The sequence below is a fragment of the Gobio gobio genome, assembly GCF_949357685.1.
Source record: "Gobio gobio genome assembly, chromosome: 3".
Classification (NCBI taxonomy): Eukaryota; Metazoa; Chordata; class Actinopteri; order Cypriniformes; family Gobionidae; genus Gobio; species Gobio gobio.
Genome location: NC_137099.1, coordinates 163,452 through 188,970, shown reverse-complemented (window position 1 = coordinate 188,970; position 25,519 = coordinate 163,452). Strand labels below are relative to the sequence as shown.

Genomic DNA, 25,519 nt, shown 5'->3' with positions numbered 1-25,519 from the left:
AGTCTGAATGAAATCAAGCCAATCCTGATTGGTGTTGCGTCATGACGTAACTATGACGGCATACCCGGAAGATACATAAAGGGGAGCCTGTGCATAGTAACGGCAGTAATCGCGATGAAGCATGCGCTCCAGGCGTGCCGAGGTGTGGCGACGAGATGTAGTGCTCGTTCCCTTTCTCAGGGAACAAGGGTTATATACATAACCCGAGCCGTTCCCTTTCGAGGGAACTCACACTGCATCGGAACGACGAATTTGGGGAACGAGTACCCACTAGGCCACACCGAAGGTAGCGCCAGCCCTAGTGTGAAGCCGGAGACCGGGCACAGCTAGGACTGGAGCACCCTAGCACCAGGCGTCGCAGGGAGGTGCAGACTATAGAATCTAATAAAAGTGTGCGGAGTAGCCCATCCGGCCGCCTCGCAAATGTCCTGCAAAGGGACCCCAGAAAGGAGGGCCACCGAGGAGGCCATGCTCCTGGTGGAATGCGCCCTCACGGCCATAGGTGAAGGCAGATTGCGCACCTGATATGCCGTGGCTATTGCCTGGACAATCCAGTTACTGACAGTCTGGGTTGACGCAGGCAGCCCCTTCTTAGATGAACCAAAACACACTAATAGCTGCTCAGATTTCCTGCACTCTGCAGACTTCTCCACGTATATTTTAAGGGCTCTGACTGGGCAGAGCAGGTGAAGTCTCCCTTCTTCCGCCGTCACGTGAGGCGGAGGATGAAATGCCTGAAGAATCAAAGGCCTGACCACGCTTGATGGCACCTTGGGCACATAACCGGCCCTAGGGTGTAAGATGGCCTTCACTTCGTCTGGGACAAACTCCAGGCAAGTCGGCGTAAGCGCCAAGGCCTGAAGGTCCCCCACTCTCCTCAGAGAAGTGATGGCTAAGAGAAAGGCCATCTTAAGGGTCAAGCTCTTTGGATCTGCTGACTCTAGCGGCTCGAAAGGGGGCCTCAGCCAATCCCTCGAAAACCACCGCCAGGTCCCAGGTTGGGACTCTGGAACGAGCCGCAGGCCTCATCTTCCGAGCCCCACGGAGGAACCGTACAACCAACTGGTGCCTACCCAAAGGCCCATCACCCAACGGTGTGTGGAAAGCCCCAATGGCAGCCACGTACACCTTGAGTGTGGACGGGGTAAGCCCTGCAGAGAAACGATCTTGGAGGAACTCCTGCACTGAAGCCACTGGGCAGTTAACTGGGTCCACCTCACGCTCTCTACACCAAGTGGAAAATACATTCCACTTGAGGCTGTACAGTCTCCTTGTAGACGGAGCCCTGGAACTGAGCAAGGTCTCAACCACATCCGCCGGCAGGCCAGCCTCTAGGTATCTGGCCCCCTCAGGGGCCAGACCCAGAGGTTCCATATCTCTGGCCGGGGGTGAAATATTGTGCCCCCTGCCTGAGACAGGAGATCCCTCCTCAGAGGAATCTCCCACGGCTGACCCTCTAGCAGAGCTATGATGTCTGAGAACCAAACTCGAGTCGGCCAACGTGGCGCCACCAGAAGCAGGTTGGCGCCTTGTCGACGGACCCGCTCCAGGACTCCCAGAAGCAGAGCGATCGGGGGAAATGCGTACAGACGCAGCCTCGGCCACGTCTGCACCATGGCATCCAGCCCCAGTGGGGCCGGATGCGCGAGAGAAAACCACAGTGGAAAGTGGGTCGTCTCTTGAGACGCGAATAAATCCACTTCCACTGGGCCGAACCTCTCGCACATGGCCTCCACCACCTCAGGGTGGAGTCGCCATTCCCCGGGCCTCAGCCCCTGCCTCGACAGGATGTCTGCTCCCTGATTTTGGACCCCCGGGACATACATTGCCCTGATGGACAACAGTTTCCCTTGGGCCCACAGGAGGATCTGATGCGCCAGTCTGCATAGAGGGCGCGACCTCAGACCCCCCTGCCGGTTGAGGTACGCTACGACAGCCGTATTGTCTGTCTGTACCAGGACATGGTGACCGCAGAGGTCCGGGAGAAAGCTCCTGAGAGCCTTGTAGACCGCCATCATCTCCAGGCAGTTTATGTGCCAGGAGGAATGACGGCCCTCCCATGGGCCCCTCGCAAAGCGGCCGTCCATGACCGCGCCCCAACCAGTGAGGGAAGCGTCTGTTGAAATGGATTTCCGGCAACAGGACGCTCCCAACACTGGCCCCTGGGACAGAAACCAAGGTTTCTTCCATATGACTAGGGAACGAAGGCATGCGCGCGTTACCCTGATCATACGGAATGGATTCCCTCTGGGGGAAAACCCCTTGGTTTTCAGCCACCACTCTAGGGATCTCATGTGCTGCAGGCCAAAAGGTATTACGTTGGACGCTGCTGACATGTGACCCAGCACCCTTTGGAAGTGCCTGACAGTGATGCTGTGGCCTAGCCTTAACCCTGAGACCATTGCCCGCGTGGTCTCGACTCGCGCGGGAGCTAATTGTGCCCGCATCGTTGTCGAATCCCACACGACTCCCAGGAACGTCATTCTCTGGGACGGCGTCAACACACTCTTCTTGGTGTTGAGTCTCAGCCCCAAGCACTTTATGTGGGCTAGAACGACATCTCGATGCCGAACTGCCATATCGTATGACTGGGCCAGAATGAGCCAGTCGTTTATATAATCCAGCACACGGATGCCCTGGAGTCTCATTGGAGCCAGAGCTGCATCCATGCACTTTGTGAACGTGCGTGGGGAAAGAGCTAGACCAAAGGGAAGCACTCGATACTGGTACGCCTCGCCCCGAAAGCGAACCTCAGTAGCTTCCTGTGACACGGAAGGATGGATATATGGAAGTATGCGTCCTTCAGATCTATCGTGACGAACCAGTCCTCGGACTGCATCTGACTCACGATGATGGGAATGGTGAGCATTTTGAACTTGAACCTCCTCAGAGATCTATTCAAATACCTCAGATCTAGAATAGGACGCAACCCTCCATCCTTCTTTGGAACTATGAAGTACCGGCTGTAGAACCCGGACTCCCTCTCTGGCGGAGGAACATACTCTATGGCCCCCTTTACCAGCAAGGATTTTACTTCTTGTTCCATTACCCGAACCCGCTCTGGTACCACTACAGTCCACATCACTCCACAGAATTTCGGTGGAGGATGACCGAACTGCAGTCTGTAACCCTTTACTACAGTACGCAGGACCCATGTAGAAATATTCGGAAGGCGTTTCCAAGCGCCTAAAAAGAATATGACTGTCTCTAAACGAACATGTCGAGCATGAAATATGCGTTTGAGCTGAAACTGAAGAGAATGAACAACAGCCGGTATAACGGCAGCGCTTTGTTAGCTTATTAAGCTCAACCAAACGAATGGCAACATTACAAAGTGGTAAATGCTTTACTGTCCCAACTTTTTTTTAAATGTGTTGGAGGTCTGAATGACAGGAAAGGATGCATATTTACAAATGACATGAAGTTGACCAGACAAAACATGAAATATTTTGTGTTCATATTGTCTGCAATGAAATACAAGTCAAAGTAAATTTAGAAATCACTTCTTTTTTTTTTTTATTTGCGTTTTCCATACTGTCCCAACTTTTTCTGATTTGGGGTTGTATATAGGCTACAACTTTTTCTTGCTCAAGACACATTAGAGAAAGTAATAAAATCCTTTAAATGCTTTTTATTCAAATCTAATACTATTTATTACATATTTGAAGTGAATCATTCTGAGTTTCTGAGAAAAAATTACTTTTGAATTGAATCAGAAATCTATGAATCAGTTTAATGAAGTCTAACCATTCATTGCAAGCTAATGCTGTCCCACCAGATTCTGTGCAGTTTGGTCATTAAACTCTGAACACAAGTCAATAATCCTCTGACTGACGTGAGAGCTGTGGATGGCATCTCTCCTCTTTCATCAGGACAGACTAACTTTAGTTTATCAGTCCACAGCATTTATATACTCCGCTTCCTCATATGAAGCTCTTGCTTTCACTCACACCAGTCCAGATAGTTTCATGCATTTTGTTTAGCAATTATATTAGCTAGTTCTATTGTCCATTGTATCGTAATATATATTGGTATAAATACAGTGAAGAACTTGTTCATTTAGTTTGGAAAGTTAATTAGTTCATTAGCCTGTTGTAATTCAGCATATTCAGAGAGAATATCATGCTAAAAACATTGAGAAGAAACAATAAGGGACACATGTTATATGATTCATTATAATACATTAGCTAATAATATCTAAGGCTTATGGATTATGATGTGGACCATGAAGCATAATGCAGGTTTAGGCTATGTGATGAGAAGCAGAAACTGTAGAACATGGGCTATTGATATTATGAATGAAACCGAATTTAATGTAGGAAATATATACAAATCTCATGATTCCAGGCATTTACATTGTCCAACATCTTGGAGATTAGTCCAGAAACAGGGGAAATCATCAATACTCTGCTGAAATCATTAGGTTAAGTGGTATTATACATTTGGAAATATGTTGAGTATGTCGCTCCTTTGCAGTAGATGGCGATATGAACCTGTTTAAACAGTAACACCCACAAAGAAGACGAAAACGAAAGTAAAGTGTTAAACACGTAAGCACTAAGAACTGCTATGGCGATGATGGTCAGAATGAGCAGTAAAGGCTGTTAATCTTGTCCAGAGGCAAACACACAGCAGCTGAACGACACGGAAAGCTTTACCACAGACTGGACTCTCCTGTGGGATTACACCACACAACCAACAAACCTCCAGCAAGAGGAAATCATGCTTCAAATACTGCTAAACTCTCTTCTCACTGCACAGGACGGTAAGTTTTAATACTTGTCTGATTACAGTTATTTGGGGGAATAAAAAAGAAGTCTCATAATGTATGTAAACGTGATTTGACGTTACAAAAGACCTGTTCTTATTCCTGGAGTTTTTTATAGTCTACCCCGAACAGACTGTCAGAAATGAGGCCTACTGGAATTATTTGAAGGCCGCGGATATTGTCGTCCATTTTAGGATGTTGTTAGGATGTTGTTTTTGTTACTTCTAAAGTAGTGAATGTTCACTCATTTTTTTTTTTTATTTGTCAAAGAAGAACATAGACTACATCTGCTTTTATTACATCGAATATTTTAGATAACACAGCAATTATTGTCCAGTATGCCCACTGTAATACAGGTTACATTTACTCAATAGGTATTTGAGCATTTGAAAATAATGAAATGTGTTGTGAACTTGAAGTAATGATTAAATGACAAACCAAGAATCGACTGTTAATAAAATAGAGTAAATATGACTGCAAATGATTTCAGAGTTTAATATTCCATTTGAATTTACATTTAGAGCCATATGTCAGTTAAACTCATTAAATGATGTGAAATGATGAAGTACTGATCTGTGTTCAGTTTAGCTGCAGTATGTCAGAGGAGCGAGGGAAGGACTCTCTCTCTAAGACGAGTCTCTCAGAGGAGCGAGGGAAGGACTCTCTCTCTAAGATGAGTCTCTCAGAGGAGCGAGGGAAGGACTCTCTCTCTAAGACGAGTCTCTCAGAGGAACAGAGGTAAGACTCTTTTCACACAATCATTTTAAACACTAATGAAGTTTCAGAGTTTTTTTTCTCTGTGAAGAACAAAACCTTAACAAGTGTTGTTTTATGTTTGCAAATGCTAAACATTTAAAAAAATATATAATGGTGATGACATAAAAACACAACTAATACTTTCAACAAATAAAATCAACATGGTAAAGAGGTAGGGCTGTAACGATTTGACCAAAAATAAAAACCTTGATTAATTGAACATTTTACCTCTTACGATTAATGAACGATTATTTTGCTTTTTTTTTTTGCTTTCTCTTTTTTGCCCTCATAAGGTTGAGTAAGTTCCTGATAAGGTTTTTACTGTAAATATTTTCTATTATTAAAAGGTGGAATGTTTTTTTCAAATGAAAAAGTGCATTTTTTTGTGATTTTAAAATATTTAAAGGAAACGGTTCACTTTCAGAAGTTATCGTCTATGGGGCAGATTTCTGCTTGTTGTACATCAGATAAAGATAAATCAGCACATATGCCTACAGTACATTTATTTGAATGCATTAAAGGGTTAGTTCACCCAAAAATGTAAATTGTGTCATTAATTACTTACCCTCATGTCGTTCGACACCCGTCAGACCTCCGTTCATCTTCAGACACAAATGAAGATATTTTAGTGTAAATCTGATGCTCTGAAAGGCCTCCATTGGCTCAACTTTACACTCTCAAGACCCTTAAAAGACACTAAAGACTAAAGTTACAAAGTCCATCTCACTACAGCGGCTCTACAATAACTTTATGAAGACGAGAATAGTTTCTGTGCGCAAAAAAACCTAAATAACGACTTATATAGAGATGACGATTTCAAAACACGGCCTCATGAAGCTTCGAAGCGTTTTGAATCAGTGAGTCGATTCATGATTCGGATCGCGTGTCAAACTGCCAAACTGCTGAAATTTGGCGATCCAAACTGCTGAATCTACTCACTGACTCATAACGCTCTGAACCGCTGATTCGACTCACTGATTCATAACGCTTCGAAGCTTCATGATGCCGTGTTTTGAAATCGTCATCTCTATATAAGCCGTTATTTAGGTTTTTTTGCGCACAAAAACTATTCTCGTCTTCATAAAGTTATTGTAGAGCCGCTGTAGTGAGATGGACTTTGTAACTTTAGTCTTTAGTGTCTTTTAAGGGTCTTGAGAGTGTAAAGTTGTGCCAATGGAGGCCTTTAAGAGCCATCAGATTTCAACTAAAATATCTTCATTTGTGTCTGAAGATGAACGGAGGTCTGACGGGTGTCCAACCACATGAGGGTCAGTCATTAATGACACAATTTTCATTTTTGGGTGAACTAACCCTTTAATGAGAGAGTGATTGTGTGTGTGAATTAGTCATACCTGTTGTGTTCGTGGATAAACCGAAGCAGCACTCATCACACAGCATAGCCGGTACGTAACTGAACTTTATTGAACACCCCCACAGTCTCAAACCCCCTGCTTAGGGGCGTGGCTCACTCAGTAGCGATCTCACTAATCAGATATCACTACATCTCCCCTTCCCAAAACAATAAACTTTGAGAACTCAAAAATGTTACTATTTGTGACATAATAAACATACTGTAACCATTTTACTCAGTTCTAAGCATATTCAAGCTATGCATCACAAATGTAAAAGAAAATTATGCTTTAAGAACGTCTTTTATCACAGCATTTTGTCTTTCACATACAATTTCACTTTTTAAAAAAAAAAATTTTTTTTTTTTTAAAGGAGGTCAGGGTGGACTACCTGAGCACTCCTGGCACAGTGAGAGGATTATTCTGCCTCTGTGATCACCGGCCATGAACTAAAGGTTCATTCGTCTTGGTGGAATAGACAAACGTCCCGACCTTGTGTAAGTTCCATGTCGGGTAGGTATGGCAGACTGCAAACTTGGAGATGGTTGACGGACTGTTGGCATCTGACTGTCAGGTATGTGATCATCCTCAAATAACTCTGGCCAATCAACTGCTTGCTCCTTGTCTGTTTCAGGCTGATGGAGTCGCACCAACGCCCGTCTGTTGCGTCGAATATTTCCCTGTGAGATTTTCACAACAAACGACCTTGGGGCCTGCTGTCGGATCACTTTCCCTGGGATAGCTTTGTCCCTAATCCAAACAGTCTGTCCAGGTTTCAGTGGTGACAGAGATCTCGCTCTGTGTCTCTTATTGTATGAATTTCTTGTGCGAGCACGTAGACTGGATTCAAACTGTTTCAGTTTGTCTGTGTCTGGAAGTTTTGGTGTGAGGAGAGACGGCAGAGTTGGTAAGCCTGTTCTCAGTCTTCTGCCCATTGACAGTTCCGCTGGACTGTAGCTGTTTGCAAGTGGTGTGGAGCGGTATGCGAGCAAAGCTTTGAATGGATCTGCTGTTTTCCCCAAAAGCTTTTTGACCGTTTGTACCGCTCTTTCGGCTTCGCCATTTCCTTGTGGATACCGTGGGCTGCTTGTAACGTGCTTAAAGTCATACTCCCTCGAAAACTCCCGGAAGTCGGCACTGCTATACTGTGGCCCATTGTCGGATATTAGTATCTCAGGTACCCCATTCCGTGCAAACACCGCTTTCAGATGTTCTATAATGGTTGCAGAGGAAGTTGATGATAATTTGGCTACATCGACATCTCTTGAATAGTAGTCGACTGTTAGAAGGTACTTTTGTCCCTTTAGTTCAAACAAGTCTGTAGCCGCTCTCTGCCATGGATATGATGGAAAGTCTGTCGGTTGTAGAGGTTCTACGGTCGTCATGGAAGCCTTTCTACATTCATCACATTGTTGCACCATAGTTCGCAATTGAGAACTCAGGCCAGGCCACCACACAGACTGTCTTGCCCTTTGGCGACATTTTTCGATTCCTTGGTGTGCCTGATGAATGTGAAGCAGAACTGAACTTTGGAGGGAGGCAGGGATTATCAACCTTGTTCCATGTAGGAGCAGTCCGTCGAGGATGGAAATCATGTCTCTTTCCAACCAGTAAGGTCTGAGTTTGTCGTTGGCTTGCACCGTTCTCGGCCATCCATGCTCATGATACCTCATTTCTTGGCTGCATACAAGGTCTTTTTTTAACTCCTCCCGAATGTTGTCTAGGCGGCTCTTTGAAGCAGGAAAGCTTTTCCCTATCTGGAAGAGGTAAATATTTGTATCTTCCACGAGAGTTGAGTCAGCATCCGTTACATCACTTGTAGAGGGCATCCTTGAAAGCGTGTCTGGAGTTGTGAACTGTTTTCCTGGAACATGGCTGATCTCGTAAGAATATCTCATAAGTCTCATTCTGAACCTTTGCAGCCTTGGTGGTAAATCATCCAGATGTTTTGTGCTCAGTAAGCTCAGAAGTGGCTTATGGTCTGTCTCAAGAAGGAAATGTTTCCCAATGAGATAGCAGCTGAAACGTTCACATGCCCAAACAAGCGCAAGAGTCTCTTTTTCTATTTGAGCATATCTCTGCTCCGTTGGAGTTAATGCTCTAGACGCATACGCAATGGGTTTCCATGCATCACTGAGCTTTTGAAGAATCACTCCTCCTAGACCAAAGGATGATGCGTCTGCTGCGACTTTAGTTTCCTTGCTGGGATCAAAGAGTGCTAAAGTTGGCGTCGTAACAAGCTCTTTTTTAAGCAAGGCGAATGACTCTTGCTGTGGTGAGTCCCAGGTCCACAGACTTTTCTGAGAGAGAAGGTCTCGCAAGGGCTTTGTTTTCTCAGCCAGTTCTGGAATGAACTTCCCCAATTGGTTCATCATTCCCAGAAAGCTGCGTACCTCAGACACGTTGGTAGGTTCACGCATATTTTGTACTGCAGCCAGTTTGTCTGGATCGGGCTGTAATCCATCTGAGGACAGCTTGTGGCCTAAGAACTTGACTTCTGTCTTTGCAAATTCACACTTCTTTTTGTTAAGTGTTAGGCCAGCACTCCTAAGCTTCTTTAGTGCTGCGTCCAGTCTGGTGTCATGTTCCTCCTGTGAAGTTCCATATACAAGGATGTCATCCATATGACATGTTACTCCATCTAGTCCTTCCAAAATCTGACACATTCTCAACTGGAACAGCTCTGGAGCACTGGAGATCCCAAATGGAAGCCTTTTGAAGGAGTAACGCCCAAATGGCGTAATGAAGGTGGTCAACGGTTGAGACTCTTCAGCCAAACGGATCTGCCAAAATCCAGAATTGGCATCTAGCTTTGTGAAGATTATAGCTCTGCCTAACTGGCCTAATGTGTGGTCCACTGATGGCAAAATAAACTTCTCTCTTCTGACAGCGCTGTTTAGTTTGGTCAGGTCCACACAAATTCTCACCGTGTTGTCAGGCTTAAGTACTGGAACCATACCAGAACACCAGTCACTAGGTCCCACTACTTTCTTGATGATGTCGAGCTTCTCCATCCTGGATAACTCTTCTTTGACTTTTTCCATCAATGGTACTGGGATCCGTCTTGCTACATTCACAGAGTAAGGTGTTGCATTGGGCTGTAACTTAATACAGTACTCCTCTTTCAGCTCACCCAAGCCTGTGAAAAGTTCAGGATATTTCTCTTGCCACTGACATTCTGTGATATTATCCAGTCTTGCAATGAGGCCAAGTTTTTCAATGGCATGTCTGCCCAGGAGTGGTGTGAAGAGATTTTTAACCACATAGATGTCTTCCTCTATTTTTTTCTCATTTCTTGAGATGCTGGTAGAAAACACCCCTCTCACATCCAGGACATGCTTTCCTGGTCCCATCAGCGTTTTTCGTGATTTCTTCAGACCAGTGTTGCTATTTGAGGTGAGCTGTGTGAAGACAGATTCAGGTATCGCTGTGACATCTGCCCCAGTGTCCATTTTCATTTTCACTGGCTGTTTCAAGATCTGGATGGTTGTGCACCAGCCTTGAGTTTTTAACTCTACAGCTCCGAGGAATGCTTGTCTTTCGTTTGAATCACAGTCCTCTTTAACCTCATGAAGCACTGTCTTTGAATGACATTGGCTCATAAAGTGGCCTGTTCTATTGCACTGATGACAGACAGCATCTTTAGCTGGGCAGAGATCCTTTACATGGTATGGTGATTTTCCACATCTCTTGCAGCATGATTTCTTTGATTTCTCTTTGCTATTTTTCTGGAAAGTTGTCCAATTTCCGCCTTTCCCTGACTTATTGAACTTTTTAGACGAATCCTGTCTGTACTTTCCTTTATGTACAGCCTCTAGCTTTAGGTCTTCGTCCTCCTCTTGCCTAAGTTCTGCCTGCTGTTTTCTCACCGTTTCACTCTGTCTGGCCATAGTTACAGCCTTCTCCAAAGTTAGGTTTGCATGTAGTTGAAGGCGCTCTGACAGTTTGATGTCTTTCAATCCAACAACAATTCGATCTCTAATGAGTTCGTCTCTCAGAGTTCCAAAAGCACAGCGTTCTGACAATGAATACAGCGCAGTGATAAAATCATTAACTGGTTCATCTGGCTCTTGTTTCCTGGAGTTAAACTTTGCTCTCTCATAAATCACGTTTATTTTGCCAGTGAAATATTCTTTGAATTTATTCTGCACAGTTTCATAATTTCCACTGTTGTCATGGCCAATCCACACAAAATGTCATCAGCTTTGTCTCCCATACAATAAATCAGTGTGTTAACTTGGTGCAAATCTGATGCTCGTGCAAGATTACTTGCAACTCTGAATCTTTCAAATCGTCTGAGCCATCTTTCAAAGTCATTTGGCTTTGTAAAATCAAATGGATCAGGAGGTCGGATTTGATATGAAGATATGGGAGCTGGTGATTCCTCCATTTGCTTTGAAGATTGTTAATTTTTTTCTTTTGCGAACTTGAGCGCTTTATTCAGCTTTTGTGCGTTATCACAATTCGCTTCTCTGGGCCTGCACCCCTGTTGCTTGGCGACCGCACCCCTCCCCCGCTCTCAACTTACGGTGGATACGCGCGTGCTGATCTGGTGCTGATCCGCTTGCTGACTTTCCTTTTTTCTTGTTGGAAACAGCATAACTATCTTACTTTCGCGTTTCTTCTCCCGCGGCGTTTATTGACTTATTCATCCGTTTGTCATTTGTTGGAGACTGTTCTAGCCGCTTCTGACACCATGTTGTGTTCGTGGATAAACCGAAGCAGCACTCATCACACAGCATAGCCGGTACGTAACTGAACTTTATTGAACACCCCCACAGTCTCAAACCCCCTGCTTAGGGGCGTGGCTCACTCAGTAGCGATCTCACTAATCAGATATCACTACAATACCGTCTCTATTCATTGTGAAGCTGTGGTTTGTACTTAGGCTTTAAAAAGGTATTATATGCCTATAACAGTTGAGTTTCTAAGCTGCTTTAGTGACTTTACTTTAGTCACAGGACGGCGTTGACACTGAGTTTCTGCGCTGCTCTCTGCGCACGATCTTCACGTGATGTGCGAGCTTCTGTCTGAGTGTGTGTGTCACAATATATCAGGCATTAGTTCAACATAATACACATCTGATTGTCTAAAACGCTTTAATGTTAAAACTGGCAGGCCATAAAACACATACAAATGACAAAGCTCTGTGAGGACGCAGGTGAAAGAGGTCTGGCTTTCGGGGCTTGCGCGCGCCGTGTGTGTGTGTCGCAGCGCAGGCTATAAGAACGGCAATTAACTGACCTGTATAAACTGTGTAAAGCATACAGTTACTATAGTGATCTGGGCATCTATAAACACAGATAACTGCTCCTGCATCTCTGTGTGCCTGCAAACTGCACTTGATGTGACTGACGGGGCGGAGTCACGTGACTAAAACTGAAATAACCGTCATGGGAAAAATGTGTCGGTTAGAGGTTCTGAATTTCGGTTTCGATTATTTTTCGCTTAATCGTACAGCCCTATAAAGAGGGCTTTATAGTCAAGTCAAGTCAACTTTATTTATATAGCGCTTTTAACAATGTAGATTGTTTCAAAGCAGCTTTACAGTGTTAAACAGGAAAATAATGCAGCATAATTTTATTCAGCTGTATAGCCATTCTGGAAAAATTTCAAGTATCATACAGTGACAGTGTGGGCTTTAGATTAATAATTTGATCAGTAATTTAGTTTAAATGGTTAATTTAGTTTATTATTTAGATGTATTTCGATGTTTAGTTGAAAAATTTAGTGTCCCCAACTGAGCACGCCAAGCCAGAGGCAACAGTGGCAAGGAAACCAAAACCCCATTAGGTGACCTAATGGAGAAAAATAAACCTTGGGAGAAACCAGGCTCAGTCGGGGTGCCAGTTCTCCTCTGGCCAATTAACATTTATAGACATGTCACAGTTAATAACTAACAAACGTTTAGAGCTCATGAGATTGAGATTGTAGTATCTCCTGTAGTAAAGTGTGTTTTCCCTTCTCTGTTCTTTGTGTCATCAGTGTAAGATCAGGCTCATGTGTGTCCAGCTCTGTGTCTGTGAAGAGTGACCATTCAATAGGTCACATGCCGGACTTCAGTGAGAAAAAACCACCATCTGCCAAAAGGTATTTCATGTGTTGTACATTATAACATTGCATTATTTCTCCACTGTGGTATACGTAACATAACCTGATTGAATAAAACAATAAATCACAAAACACAACGTCTGGTAACCTTTATTGAACTTGGTCTGGAGTTTCTTTCCAGTAATGGAATTACACAGGTAGCCACTAGGAGGCATAAAGTCACCACGGAAAATAGATCATCCATCAATATACGTGAGGGACAAATGCACAGCTGTGCTGCATTTAATTACCATTTGCAACGTTTAAACCGTTTCAGTTGAGATTGTAGTATCTCCTGTAGTAAAGTGTGTTTTCCCTTCTCTGTTCTTTGTGTCATCAGTGTAAGATCAGGCTCCTGTGTGTCCAGCTCTGTGTCTGTGAAGAGTGACCATTCAAAAGAGGACATGCCGAACTTCAGTGAAAAACCACCATCTGCCAAAAGGTATTTCATGTGTTTCTTATTTTTGGTCACATGTGGACTTTGTTAGAAAGTTTATAAGTGAATGCTTCTTACAGCTAATGTTACAGCTAACATGCTAGTTACAGCTAATCAGCTTTCTTTTCTTTCTGCTAGAAAAAGTTTACAGGAGATTTCTGTAATATTTTGCCTGAACATTCTGTATTTTATCTTATTTATTTGCTAACAGGCTTCAATGTGAGACATTAGACTCAAACTTACAGACTCACACTCACAGGAATGACAAGAATTTCACAGACAATCTCCCGCGGATCTTCCAGGTAAGAAAACACATTTTCACAAGTGTTTTATATTTATAAATGTTATTAAACACAAGTTTAATTTCTAATTCATCTCAACAATTTATTTTTTTACTTTTAAAGAACATAAAATAAGAATAAAATGTAATATATTTAAAAATAAAATTTCTCAAAAATGACATTTATCATGTTTGTCTTTTTAACTGATTTATTTATTTTTTACAGATATTTCAAATTATTGAATAAATAGTTTTGAGCAAATGTGGACGTGCAGTTTGGTTTAAATTGTTGTTCTGTCTTTTTTTCTTGCTGTGTTTGTAGGATCTTGAGAGCAAATTAATCACGTTTCTGAAGAATAAGCTGGAAAACTTTAAGAAAATATTACAGAAAGAGGACACACAATCCTTAGTGAAGGACTTTAATGAGAACAGAAGCAGTATCACAGAAGCAGCTCTTGATCTCACACTGCACTACTTGAGAGAGATGAAGGAAAATAATGCTGCTGATACTCTAGAAGGTAAGAGACTCATCAACATCTGCCATAATGTCACATACAAATGTAGGAGAGGAAATTTAGACTAAAACAATCTGTTTTCTGTTCCTATGTTTAGATGAGCTGCTCTTCATTCATCAGCTAAAGTGTGGCCTAAAGAAGAAGTATCAGTGTGTGTTTGAAGGAATTGCAAAGCAAGGCGACTCCACACTTCTGAATAACATCTACACAGATCTCTACATCACTCAGGGTGGTAGTGAACAGGTCAATACTGAACATGAGGTCAGGCAGATTGAAGTTGCTTCCAGACGTCATGAATCACAAGAGATTCCAGTTGAATGCACAAAAATATTTGAAGCATCTGAACAAGACAAGGACATCAGAACTGTTCTGACTAAAGGAGTCGCTGGCATCGGAAAATCTGTCTCTGTGCAAAAGTTTGTTCTGGACTGGGCTGAAGGAAAAGAGAATCAAGATATCAGCTTCATATTTCCTCTTCCATTCAGAGAGATGAACTTAAAGGAGAATGAAAAACTAAGTTTGATGGATCTTCTAACTCAGTTTTTCCCAGAGACAAAAGGACTGAACCTTACAAGAAGGAATGATTTTAAAGTCCTGTTCATTCTTGATGGATTGGACGAATGTTGTCTTCCTCTGAAGTTTGATGGTAATGAGACGTGGTGTGATGTATCGTCTCCAGCCTCTCTGGATGTTCTCCTGACGAACCTCATCAAGGGAAATCTGCTTCCTTCTGCTCTCATCTGGATCACCACCAGACCAGCAGCGGCCAGTAAGATTCCTCCTGACTGCATCGACCGGCTGACAGAGATACGAGGATTCAATGATGCACAAAAGGAGGAGTACTTCAGAAAGAGATTCACGGATGAGAAAATGGCCAATGAAATCATTGATCATGTTAAACAATCAAAGAGTCTCTTTATCATGTGCCACATCCCAGTCTTCTGCTGGATTTCAGCCACTGTTCTCCAGAACATTTTGGAGGAGAAAATAAATAATGATCTGAAAAACAATCAGTCTGATGACGCCTCCAAAACACTGCAGGAATCAAACACTGAAAACACTCCCAAGACTCTGACACAAATGTACACACACTTTCTCCGCTTTCAGATCCTCCAGAGCCGCCGAAAGTATGATGGAGAATACACACCAGATGTTTCCTGGGATACAGACGCCATCCTTTCACTGGGGAAACTGGCATTGGATCAACTGGAAAGAAACAACCTGATCTTCTACGAATCAGACCTGGAAGCCTGTGGGATTGACGTCTATAAGGCATCAGTGTACTCGGGCATGTGTACCCAGATCTTTAAGGAGGAAACAGGGATCACTCTTGGCACCATGTACTGCTTTGTTCACTTGAGCATTCAAGAGTTTATTGCAGCTCTTTATGTACATCTGTTTCTAGACATCAAGAAGAAAAGTGCATTTGATCAAGAGTCTACAGAACAGGAAAACAAAAATGAAACCAAGGTTGGTTTGCTTAAGACCCTTCATGCACATCTGATTCCATACATCAAGAAGAAAAGTGCATTTGATCAAAAGTCTAAAGCCATGATTGATTTGCTCAAGACTGCAGTGGACAAGGCACTCGAGAGTGAAACTGGACACCTGGACCTTTTCCTTCGCTTCCTCCTCGGTCTGTCACTCGGGTCTAATCGTCCACTCTTACGAGGTCTGTTGTCACAGCAAGATGACAATGACCAGAGCAAGAAGGAAATAGTTCAGTATATCAAGCAGAAACTTGAAGCTAATCTGCCTGCAGAGAGATCCATCAATCTTTTCTACTGTCTGAATGAACTGAACGATCAAACTCTGGTGAACGAGATTCAGACCCACCTTAGCAAAGGAAGTCTCTCATCTGCTGACCTTTCACCTGCCCAGTGGTCTGCTTTGGTCTTTGTGTTGTTGACATCAGAGGAAGAGCTGGAGGAGTTTGAGCTTCAGAAATTCAGGAAATCAGACGAGTGTCTCATTAGACTATCAGCAGTCATCAAAACCTCCAAATGTGCTCTGTAAGTCAAAGTCAAACAAAGTCTTTTTTTTTTTTTTTTTTATGTACTCATTTTCCAGTCATGAAAAACAAGAGAACATATAAAATGTCCTGGAATTTAAAAAAAATGTTCTTGTGTTTTCCTTTAGCTTAGAACAAAGAGTTTCATTCTCCCTGAAACATTTAAAGTAAGTAGCATAAAGTGCTATGTTCAGGGATGCTGAGGTTTGAAACATTAGAGAAGTATTTTGAAAGATGATGTTTAGTCTTGTGTTGGCCCTTGCAGCAGATAGCTAATTTTATTAACTGCTCAAATGTTTGGAGCAAATGTCTACCTAACTACCTAACCTGGTTAATATTATTTCAGTAACTTGCTAACCAATTATTTTGATACAGTATAAGCCTGGGATCTGCATGGCAACCTACAGCAATTACACAGCATGTTTTATTTTGTTCTGATTGTTGTCAAAAGTACAGGTACTTTGGTACCAAGTCAATACAATTGAAAAATGTAATGATTCCAGCCTTTCTGCAGTACCAGTAGTACCATGTACTAGGTCAATACGATACCCACTGATAGGATTCAAATGCTCCCATGTGTTTTTTTGTGTAAGCACTCTGTAAAAAGCATCAAATGTTTCTATTTACAGTGTGTTTTTAGAGCATTGAGCATTCTAGCCAGTGTTGAGCATGTGAACGCAATGGCAATGTTTGTCAGAATGGACTTAGCACTTTCTTAAAGACTATCGAGCTAGCACTTTAAATGTATAATTTATTGTCATTAAACCTATAGGTGAAAAATTGATTTAATATTTGTATTTCAGCAAATGTATTCAAACTAATAAATTATTCTGGAATCTTACTCATTTCCCCTGTAGGTTAAATGATTGTAACTTAACACACAAAGGCTGTTCAGCTCTGGCTAGAGTTCTTGCATCAGATGCCAATCTGAAAGAGCTGAACATGAACAATAATAATCTCCAGGATTCAGGAGTGAAGCTGCTCTGCACTGGATTGGAGGATATAAGGTGTAAATTGGAAAAACTGAGGTAAGTTTTGTGACAATAGACAAAGCTCATTGAGTTCAATAAAAACAAAAACATAAGGTGAAATCCAGACTTGGATAATGAACGGGGCTGCGTCACCCAAAAGCATCGTAAGTCTAAGTTGATCATGGAACAGTTGCCACCAATTGTCTCCACGATCAATTTAGGCTTACAAAGCTTTTGAGAAATGCAGCCGAGGACTGTATGTTGTGCATGGATATATTTTTATATCTACACCTGCCATGGTGCTCTGATTTGGTCTGTCATTGACTTTGTCCTAATCCGATGCTTGGCACTTTACCATTTACTGAATGGGTTTGGTTGAGTTCAATGTGAGGATAATTTAATTAACTTCTGTCTGCATTCTGAGCAGTTTAGAGATATTGAGCTTCAAAGTTTTTGCATTCCATTCCAACTTTGTAGATAGAACATTTTTCTAAATAAAAAGTCCCAAAATGTACTCAACATTATAAAAAAAATCACAATTTAAATAAGTCACAGTTTGTGGCTTTTAGATGAAGTGCACGACAAAAGACTCAAACAAAATAGTCTTTCATTCTAACAGGAATCACAATAAACAGGGGAATAACTAAGATAACTTTACCACACACACACACATGTACTGATTAAAGATACTATATAGGGTTTCAAGCCACTTGAAGTCTGGAACATTTTAATATTTAGCTTAAAATAATTAGGCTATCTACTAAAACAAACAAACAACATACAAAATCAAAATGCTTTAAGTAACAAGTAGTAATTTCAAAGTAAGTTTTAAATAGTTTTTCTTTGCCATCTACAAATAATTTTCCCAATAATAATTTGTTATTATGAAATTATCTTTAAGATGCTGATTAATAGGCCTTATGCTAAATATAGATTTAAAAAAAATGTCACAAGCCTGGAATGAACAGAACAGAGTCATACCGTATGTTGGACAGACAAAACAAACTATACTTGCACTAGGGATGTGACGGTGAGGAAATTTTCCCACCGGTTAATTGATGTGTGACAACACCGGTAATACCGGTATCACCGGCGGAGGCTTTTAAATCACTAATTCTATCTAACCGAAAGTAACATGCACACGACCGCTCTGAACTGAAAACGCGCCAGTGTTGCGTATTCACACACCGTGAATGACAGCTCGTCTGTAAATGCGCGCTCTGTGAGGCCATGGGTGCGTCTCAATCAGTTCCCTAGTTCAGTAGTCAGGGCACTGATCAAGCATTGATCAGTCTATGATTGAGATGCACGCCATGAATGCACACTGTTAGTTCGTCCGTAAAGCCTTGTTTATACTCAACGCGCCCGCACGAGCGCGAGGGTGTGCGCGGCAAAAATGAATGCGCGCAGTCAGCGTAGCGCAGAGGCTCGCACTGCGGAGCCAGGCGAAAGTAAACAATGCGCGCTCTGTGCGGCCGTGCACATTTTACTTTCGGTTTGAATTAGCGCCAATTCGGCTGTGGGTTGCTTGAATTGTGGGTTCATTAGCCTATTATTTTTTATGAAAAACACAACAACAAAACAAATGACAAACTCCCTTAAATAGGCGCTTTTACGTTTCGCTTTGAAACCAAATCTTCCGCGATCATCTCAGTCAGCTCCTCACTCTTAAATCTGATGAATGACTCCTGCCGCTGCCGAGACTCACGGTCGGATCCTGCTTTATTAAGCAGATACGTTCAGTTTTTATTTGTATTGTCTGTTCTCTAACTGAACTAAATTATTTTATTACTATAAAAAAAAATCAAAAAGACGGTGGGCGGTGCCACGGTGGGCAAGTGATGTAACCGGTGTTGAGTCTGGACACCGGTAACACCGGCAACACCGACTATCGTAGCAAGCCTAACTTGCACTTTATATTGTTCAGTCATTGTTCTGGAATAACTGATTATTTAGCTGGATGTTACATTTGCATTTCTGTTCTAGACTCTCAGACTGCAGTATCACAGAAGAAGGTTATAAAGCTCTGGCTTCAGCTCTGAGATCAAACCCTTCACACCTGATAGAGCTGGATCTCACAGGAAATGATCCTGGACCATCAGGAGTGAAGGAGCTCAGTGATTTACTACAGGATCCACACTGTCAACTGAAGACACTGAGGTGAGACGGGATCAAATAATACAAAATAAATAATATAGAGGTGAATTATTTGTAGAAATATAATTGTTCTAATACTCTGGGCTGCATAATCTGTTTTTGTCAAAGTGTTCACTGTATTTCCCTGTATTTGTTTGAGCAAGGCAAGGCAAGTTTATTTTTTATAGCACATTTCATACACGGGCAATTCAAAGTGCTTTACACAGAAATTAAGTTAAAATATTCGTAAGTGAATAGAATAAAATAAAAATATATATAGTATAACAGTTATAATAGGAATTAAAAGAAATAAAAAATAAAGATGAAATCCCCTATCTGGGGTGGAAGAAAATGGAGAGTCAGGTTTACTTTTACAGACAAATCTTCTTGGCCTAACTTGAGGGCGTTCTCTAGATGTTTTACCTGTCAGAGCAGATCTAAACGGGTCTTCCTCGCACCGGAGGGAGCAGTCTTTTCGGTGACTCGCCAATGTATTTCTCTAATGGATAAGTAAGCTTGAACAGAGTTCTTGTGTGGAGAAATGATTGAAGGTAGTGTTGCACAGTTCTTCACCAGCGATGTTAGAGTGACTGCCTTCAAAGAATATAACCCAAAATTCTGTCTGTGGGACAAAACTTTATAATTTTAAGTACTTTTTTTTTGATTGCTTACACATTCAATATTGCCAAAGCAGTTTACAAAAGTAATGACAAGAAAAAGAATAATGCAATATAACAATAACATCAATAAAATAGTATTAGATAATAAATAGTCAGCTACTTAAATAGGAGACAGAAATGAGATAATTAACTAAACACAGATGAACAGAAGTTAACTAACGAGGGTAACCAAGGAAACAGACAAGTGGCGGGAAACTAAGACAAAGGAACATGTGACAGAATTAAAACACAACAGGCTGTTGTGAACTTCAGTTGTTTCTTGAAGTATGAAGACCAGGAGACTTCGGATCAAGACAGAATTATTCTTTTAATGAGAACCTTCTGTGCTGCAGGTCGTCCGAAAACAGTCTGATTTAAACAGCATACCTGATAGGTTATATACATTCCAAAAGGGGAGGGATTTACATTGAGGTTGAACAAAGCATGTAAATTAAAATATACAGGTTTTGGGAAAACCTGCCCAGACAGAGTATCACCTACTCCTAATCAGCATAACTATTCAAACGCATAGATGCTAATCCAATCACTCAGGCAGTATTGCTCTAAACTTGTCATGGTAAATAGTCGTGAAGTGCATAAAGACAAAAGACTTAATGTCTCAACCACTTACACAGCCTGGCGTAATCTCCCTCAAGTTTACTTCAAAATGTAAAACACAAATATAGATAATGTTTTCAGTTATATTCTATTACATTGGAACCTATATATAACAATGTATAAATTTGTAATCTTACAAGACCAAACAAAGACAGACGGACATGTGACAGTAATTGTCTTCCCCCAGTAACATCTGCATTTGATCTGTTTCTGCTGAACTGGAAAACTGTGGCATGAGTTTAGACAGAAGACACTTACTGTATATATCTGAAATATATGAGCAATATCACACGAGTAGCAGTGAGATATGGCTGTATATCAGCACGGCTGTGATTGGGCAAACCACGGCTTCACAGGGCTTATTGCTTTGATAAAATTGTTATTCCATATACGTAGCAATGTTTCATAAAATAAAACAAAGCAAATTAACTGTAATTATATTAATACAAATATTCTTCTTCTGCCAAACAATGTAGTTCCTTAGAAACAGTTCTGGGTGCAATTAAGTGGTTGCCAAGCAACACTGACAGAAACAAAGACACAGTGGAAAGCATGCTTTAAGACTTGGGTGTTTATTTTTATAGATCAATATTTTTCTTTTTCTTTTAAAACATTTATATTGTGCATTTATATTGATATAATATGTTTGTAAGCATGCTTAAATATTTGAGTGTTTGATAACATTTATCTGAATATTGTCATTAATTGTGTATTTGCTGAAGAATGAATCAAATATGTTTGCACTCCTCTTTGCTGAAAAGAATAATTCTGTATAATATGCACCAAAATGAAACGTCTCGGTTACATATGTAACCCTCGTTCCCTGAGGAGGGAATGGAGACGTACGTTAGTGACTAACGAATGGGGGTTTTGCTTAGAAGCCAATTACCTTTGAGGAATTTAACAGCGCCCAATGGCAGTGCCAATGCCATGGGCTTGCGGAATTTGTATGCGTAACTCCGCCCCACCTCGTGGGTATATAAGGAAGTACGCTGGCAACATCGCATTATGTTACTGCTGCGGAGCCAAGACTGAACTTCGCGTTCCAGCAGCACAGCTGATGTGGCAACGGAACGTACGTCTCCGTTCCCTCCTCAGGTACACTGGGAAGCATATTCCAGTGGAGATATGCCAAGAGTGCCTACCCGTAGGGAGGACTTAGAGAGTACACATATGACCCGCTAAGGGCTGCATATGGAAGAACTCTAGGATGCCAGCCGAAGGTGGATTTTTAACCCTAGGGGTGGCAGGGGCTTGCCAAGGGAAAGACACCTGCTCACTGAGGAGGCTTACGGTGGAAAAACTTGTGTTGGGGTCGCCGGTTTAGCGTCTGGAGTGTCTCTCTCATGGGATCAAAGTGGTGAGTCGTTTGGAGAAACATCAGAGATGCTTTCCTCCAAACAGCCCTGCATATAAATTAAATCCCTGCTCCAATGGCTCCAACAAGTCTGAGTCAAATTGCACCACCGACTGGTTAATGACCAGCTAGAGTGTGACCAGAAGATACTATGATGGCCCTTTTTGAGCTTCAATCAGATTCTAATCAGCCAGGACACCTACCTCACCCTTCAGTCTAGAATGGCCGGGAAATGACCTTAACACACACATACACAAGCATTCCTCTTTATTTAGCTGTTAATTAAACTATCCCAGAAATTACATATATGATGATTTCTTAAGTATTTGCATGCTCCCTATATTTCATATGTTTACGTGATGTAAGAGCCATCTTAAACGCTCAAAATGGCTCTGTATAGAAGATGCACTGCTTTTATGTCTTTAAACCAAGGCATGTTTGATGTGTAAAGGTTCCTCTTTCTTTGTCTTAGTCAATGGTGCAAAGTATATGGTTATGAGATGTACCGTTAGTATGTTTAGTCCTTCTGGAGTGAAACGTTACCAATTCTGGCTTCCAGCAAGAACATTCCATTGAGCAATAAAGTCCGAACAAAGAAACACTCTCCCGCCTGAAATTCACACCAACGATTGGTCGTCTCAAGGAAGATGGGCGTAGGTTAATGGACTTTAAAGGACAGTAACACAAGCATATCTTTGCTCAGTCAACTTGCAAGGACTCCGACGAGACACATTTCCTTTTCATCCTATCACTTGGCGCGGTTCAGCCAAGCTGGTTGTTTCCTTTGAAGATCGACACGCTCCGCGACGCGGCCAGCGGTGCGCTCCATCAGACCGAGGAACTTAGCTTGGACGAGATGAACTTTCCCTTCCAAGACACTCGCTTCTGAACACCTTTAAATCTCCCGCGGACCAACTAAGCTCCGGAAGGACCAAAGCTTCAGCGCACGAACACTCTGAGAAACACCAACGCACGCATCTTGCTTTACACAACACAAAGAAACCATGCAAGTATCAATTCTATCGAAATTTAGATGCGTTTAAAGATTGTACCCCTGTTTAAGGTGATATGGTTCTTGCTGGCTCTATTGGTTATGTTCGGGAAGGTGTCGGATCGGACACGATCATACCCTTCTTCCTTTCCCTTCTCCTCATTCTCCTTCTTTACTTTCCATTATTCTGTATATACATGTATCCTTTATTTAGTCATATGTAATCGTAGTATTAACCTTCATTAAAACCATGATATCCACGTTTTGATTGTCATTGTGTTGCTCACAGAACACGAGTCCCTTTAATGTCAGATCTAAGCTACGAGCTCTTATAAGCATCGTTGAATGCTTTAATTAATACCATAACTCGGAAAGTTTGTCCTTTGTGGCCAGAGGGATAAACTTCCCGAAAACGGAGGGTAATTTTGAATCAACTCCCTAGAGGTTATTCTGTGATTATTTAATATAGCTATATCTGTAGTTAATTGCAATAAATTGTTGTTAACCATATATATATTATATATTGCATAAATACCGAGGTTAGGTATTCCCCTTTTGTGTGATTTTGGAGATTTGTGATTAGATTATAACCCGTTATGATTAATCATAAATCCCTAAATATTAATAACCACAATTCCCTATTGAGCTAAATTAAATTTAATAATATGTAACTTGTTCACGAGTGAGGGGAGGATGGAACGGGAGATTGACAGACGGATCGGTGCAGCTTCTGCAGTAATGCGGTCGATGTACCGGTCTGTCGTGGTGAAGAAAGAGCTAAGCCGTAAGGCGAAGCTCTCGATTTACCGGTCAATCTACGTTCCTACTCTCACCTATGGTCATGAGCTTTGGGTCATGACCGAAAGGACAAGATCCCGGATACAGGCGGCCGAAATGAGCTTTCTCCGCAGGGTGGCTGGGCGCTCCCTTAGAGATAGGGTGAGAAGCTCAGTCACTCGGGAGGAACTCGGAGTAGAGCCGCTGCTCCTCCACATCGAGAGGGGACAGCTGAGGTGGCTCGGGCATCTGTTCCGGATGCCTCCTGAACGCCTTCCCGGGAAGGTGTTTCGGGCATGTCCAACCGGGAGGAGGCCCCGGGGAAGACCAAGGACACGCTGGAGGGACTATGTCTCCCGGCTGGCCTTGGAACGCCTCGGTGTCCCCCCGGAAGAGCTAGAGGAAGTGTCTAGGGAGAGGGAAGTCTGGGCATCTCTGCTTAGACTGCTGCCCCCGCGACCCGGCCCCGGATAAGCGGAAGAAGATGGATGGATGGATGGAATATGTAACCCTAAGACGCTACATATTTTGGTGGAGAATGCGGGCACCTTCTAAACTTCGTTTTGTGAGCTACTTTGTCAATTTTATGTGTATATTATTGGTGTTAATTGTTGTCTTGTATGCGCGCTTCAGAGAGTGAGACAAGTCGCAAACGCGAACTCACGTATCTGTAACTGAAAAGCCCAAAGCTGATTTCAGTTAGTCCTATGTTAACAGCGTCTATTTTGGTCAAACATTTTAGTCACTGTTAATTATTAAAAAGAAACTGCAGTTCATAATATTAAAACTGTCTCTGTAAAAGGAAAGAAACTTCTTTTGCAGAACATTTTAATATTATCAATACCACCTGTCAGAACGAAGAAATCTTCTTTCAACGTGACGATATTATGAAAAACCCACCTGTCAGAACGAAGAAATCTTCGGCTGAGGAGGCCCGGAGGAACCAGGACCACGCGGAGAGTCGACTAGATCAGCTACTCCTCGAGACCCAGGACCGACGCGGACGGAAGGATGGAATGGACCTACAACTTCGGGAGGAAGTTGAGAGACTCCAAAATGCCCTGGCAGAACTTCGTGTAGAGACAAGCCAAGAGAGCAGTTGGAGAAAGAATCTGAAGAGGAACCAAAAGAAAAACTCCAACGAGTTGAAGCTCTCCTAACAAGAACAGAGATTGAACTGAAAGAAAGAGGCAGCAAGGCCAAAGCTTGTGAAACGCACTTGCAAACGGCCCATGCCAAGGTCCAAGATTTGGTTCAACAAAAAGACTATTCAAAACAAAGAACTTGAAACTGTTCACTGAGAACTGAAGTCCATATGTAAATTGCACAGTGAACAGCAAGGGGAAACACACACCACACAGTTTCCCCTGACAAGTGGGCCAAGAAACCCCCAGTCAAGAGTTCCAAGCTCAAAAGGGGGGTGAAAGCCCACTGCCCAAGTTGTCACCAGCCAGCAGCCAAGAGCCCCCACCAGCAGCAAAGGGGGTGGGAGCCAATCCAGAGAATCGTGCTCAGGCACACCATGGCTTCCCAAGAACTCTACAAGCTGAACAGAAACATCCCAACTTTCAGCCCAAACCCTGCAGGAAGCCAAGACGCGCACACCTACCTGCAGGATATGAACTTTCACTTGCAACCTGTGGCTAACGTGACCGCATGGAACCAATTAAGTCTACTCCGAGGTACGTCCAGCCGTGAGGCGTGGCATTTCCTCGATCGGCAACCTGAGACCGTAAAGTTGGACTGCCAACAGCTACGGGACTGCCGACCAAAAAGACTGTTTCTGAAAAGACTGTGAGAAACCC

General features: G+C 42.4%; 1 protein-coding gene across 11 annotated transcripts in view; it reads left to right on the top strand.

The window, feature by feature from the left end:
• Positions 1-4,515: 4,515 nt before the first annotated feature.
• Positions 4,516-25,519, top strand: part of LOC307123764 (NACHT, LRR and PYD domains-containing protein 3-like) — a 54,989-nt gene continuing 33,985 nt past the window's right edge. For 3 of the 11 annotated variants that reach the window (XM_079812457.1, XM_079812452.1, XM_079812453.1), the window contains exons 1-10: positions 4,516-4,765; positions 5,352-5,506; positions 12,859-12,963; positions 13,304-13,405; positions 13,611-13,701; positions 14,002-14,197; positions 14,292-16,206; positions 16,334-16,372; positions 17,063-17,233; positions 19,163-19,336. In XM_079812457.1, the coding sequence (XP_079668583.1) occupies positions 5,364-5,506; positions 12,859-12,963; positions 13,304-13,405; positions 13,611-13,701; positions 14,002-14,197; positions 14,292-16,206; positions 16,334-16,372; positions 17,063-17,233; positions 19,163-19,336 (2,936 nt within the window). In that variant the 5' untranslated portion in view covers positions 4,516-4,765; positions 5,352-5,363. Of the gene's footprint in view, positions 4,766-5,351; positions 5,507-12,858; positions 13,177-13,303; positions 13,406-13,610; positions 13,702-14,001; positions 14,198-14,291; positions 16,207-16,333; positions 16,373-17,062; positions 17,234-19,162; positions 19,337-25,519 lie in introns of those variants that run through there. The other 8 variants (XM_079812456.1, XM_079812454.1, XM_079812458.1 and 5 more) reach the window with 7 other exon arrangements.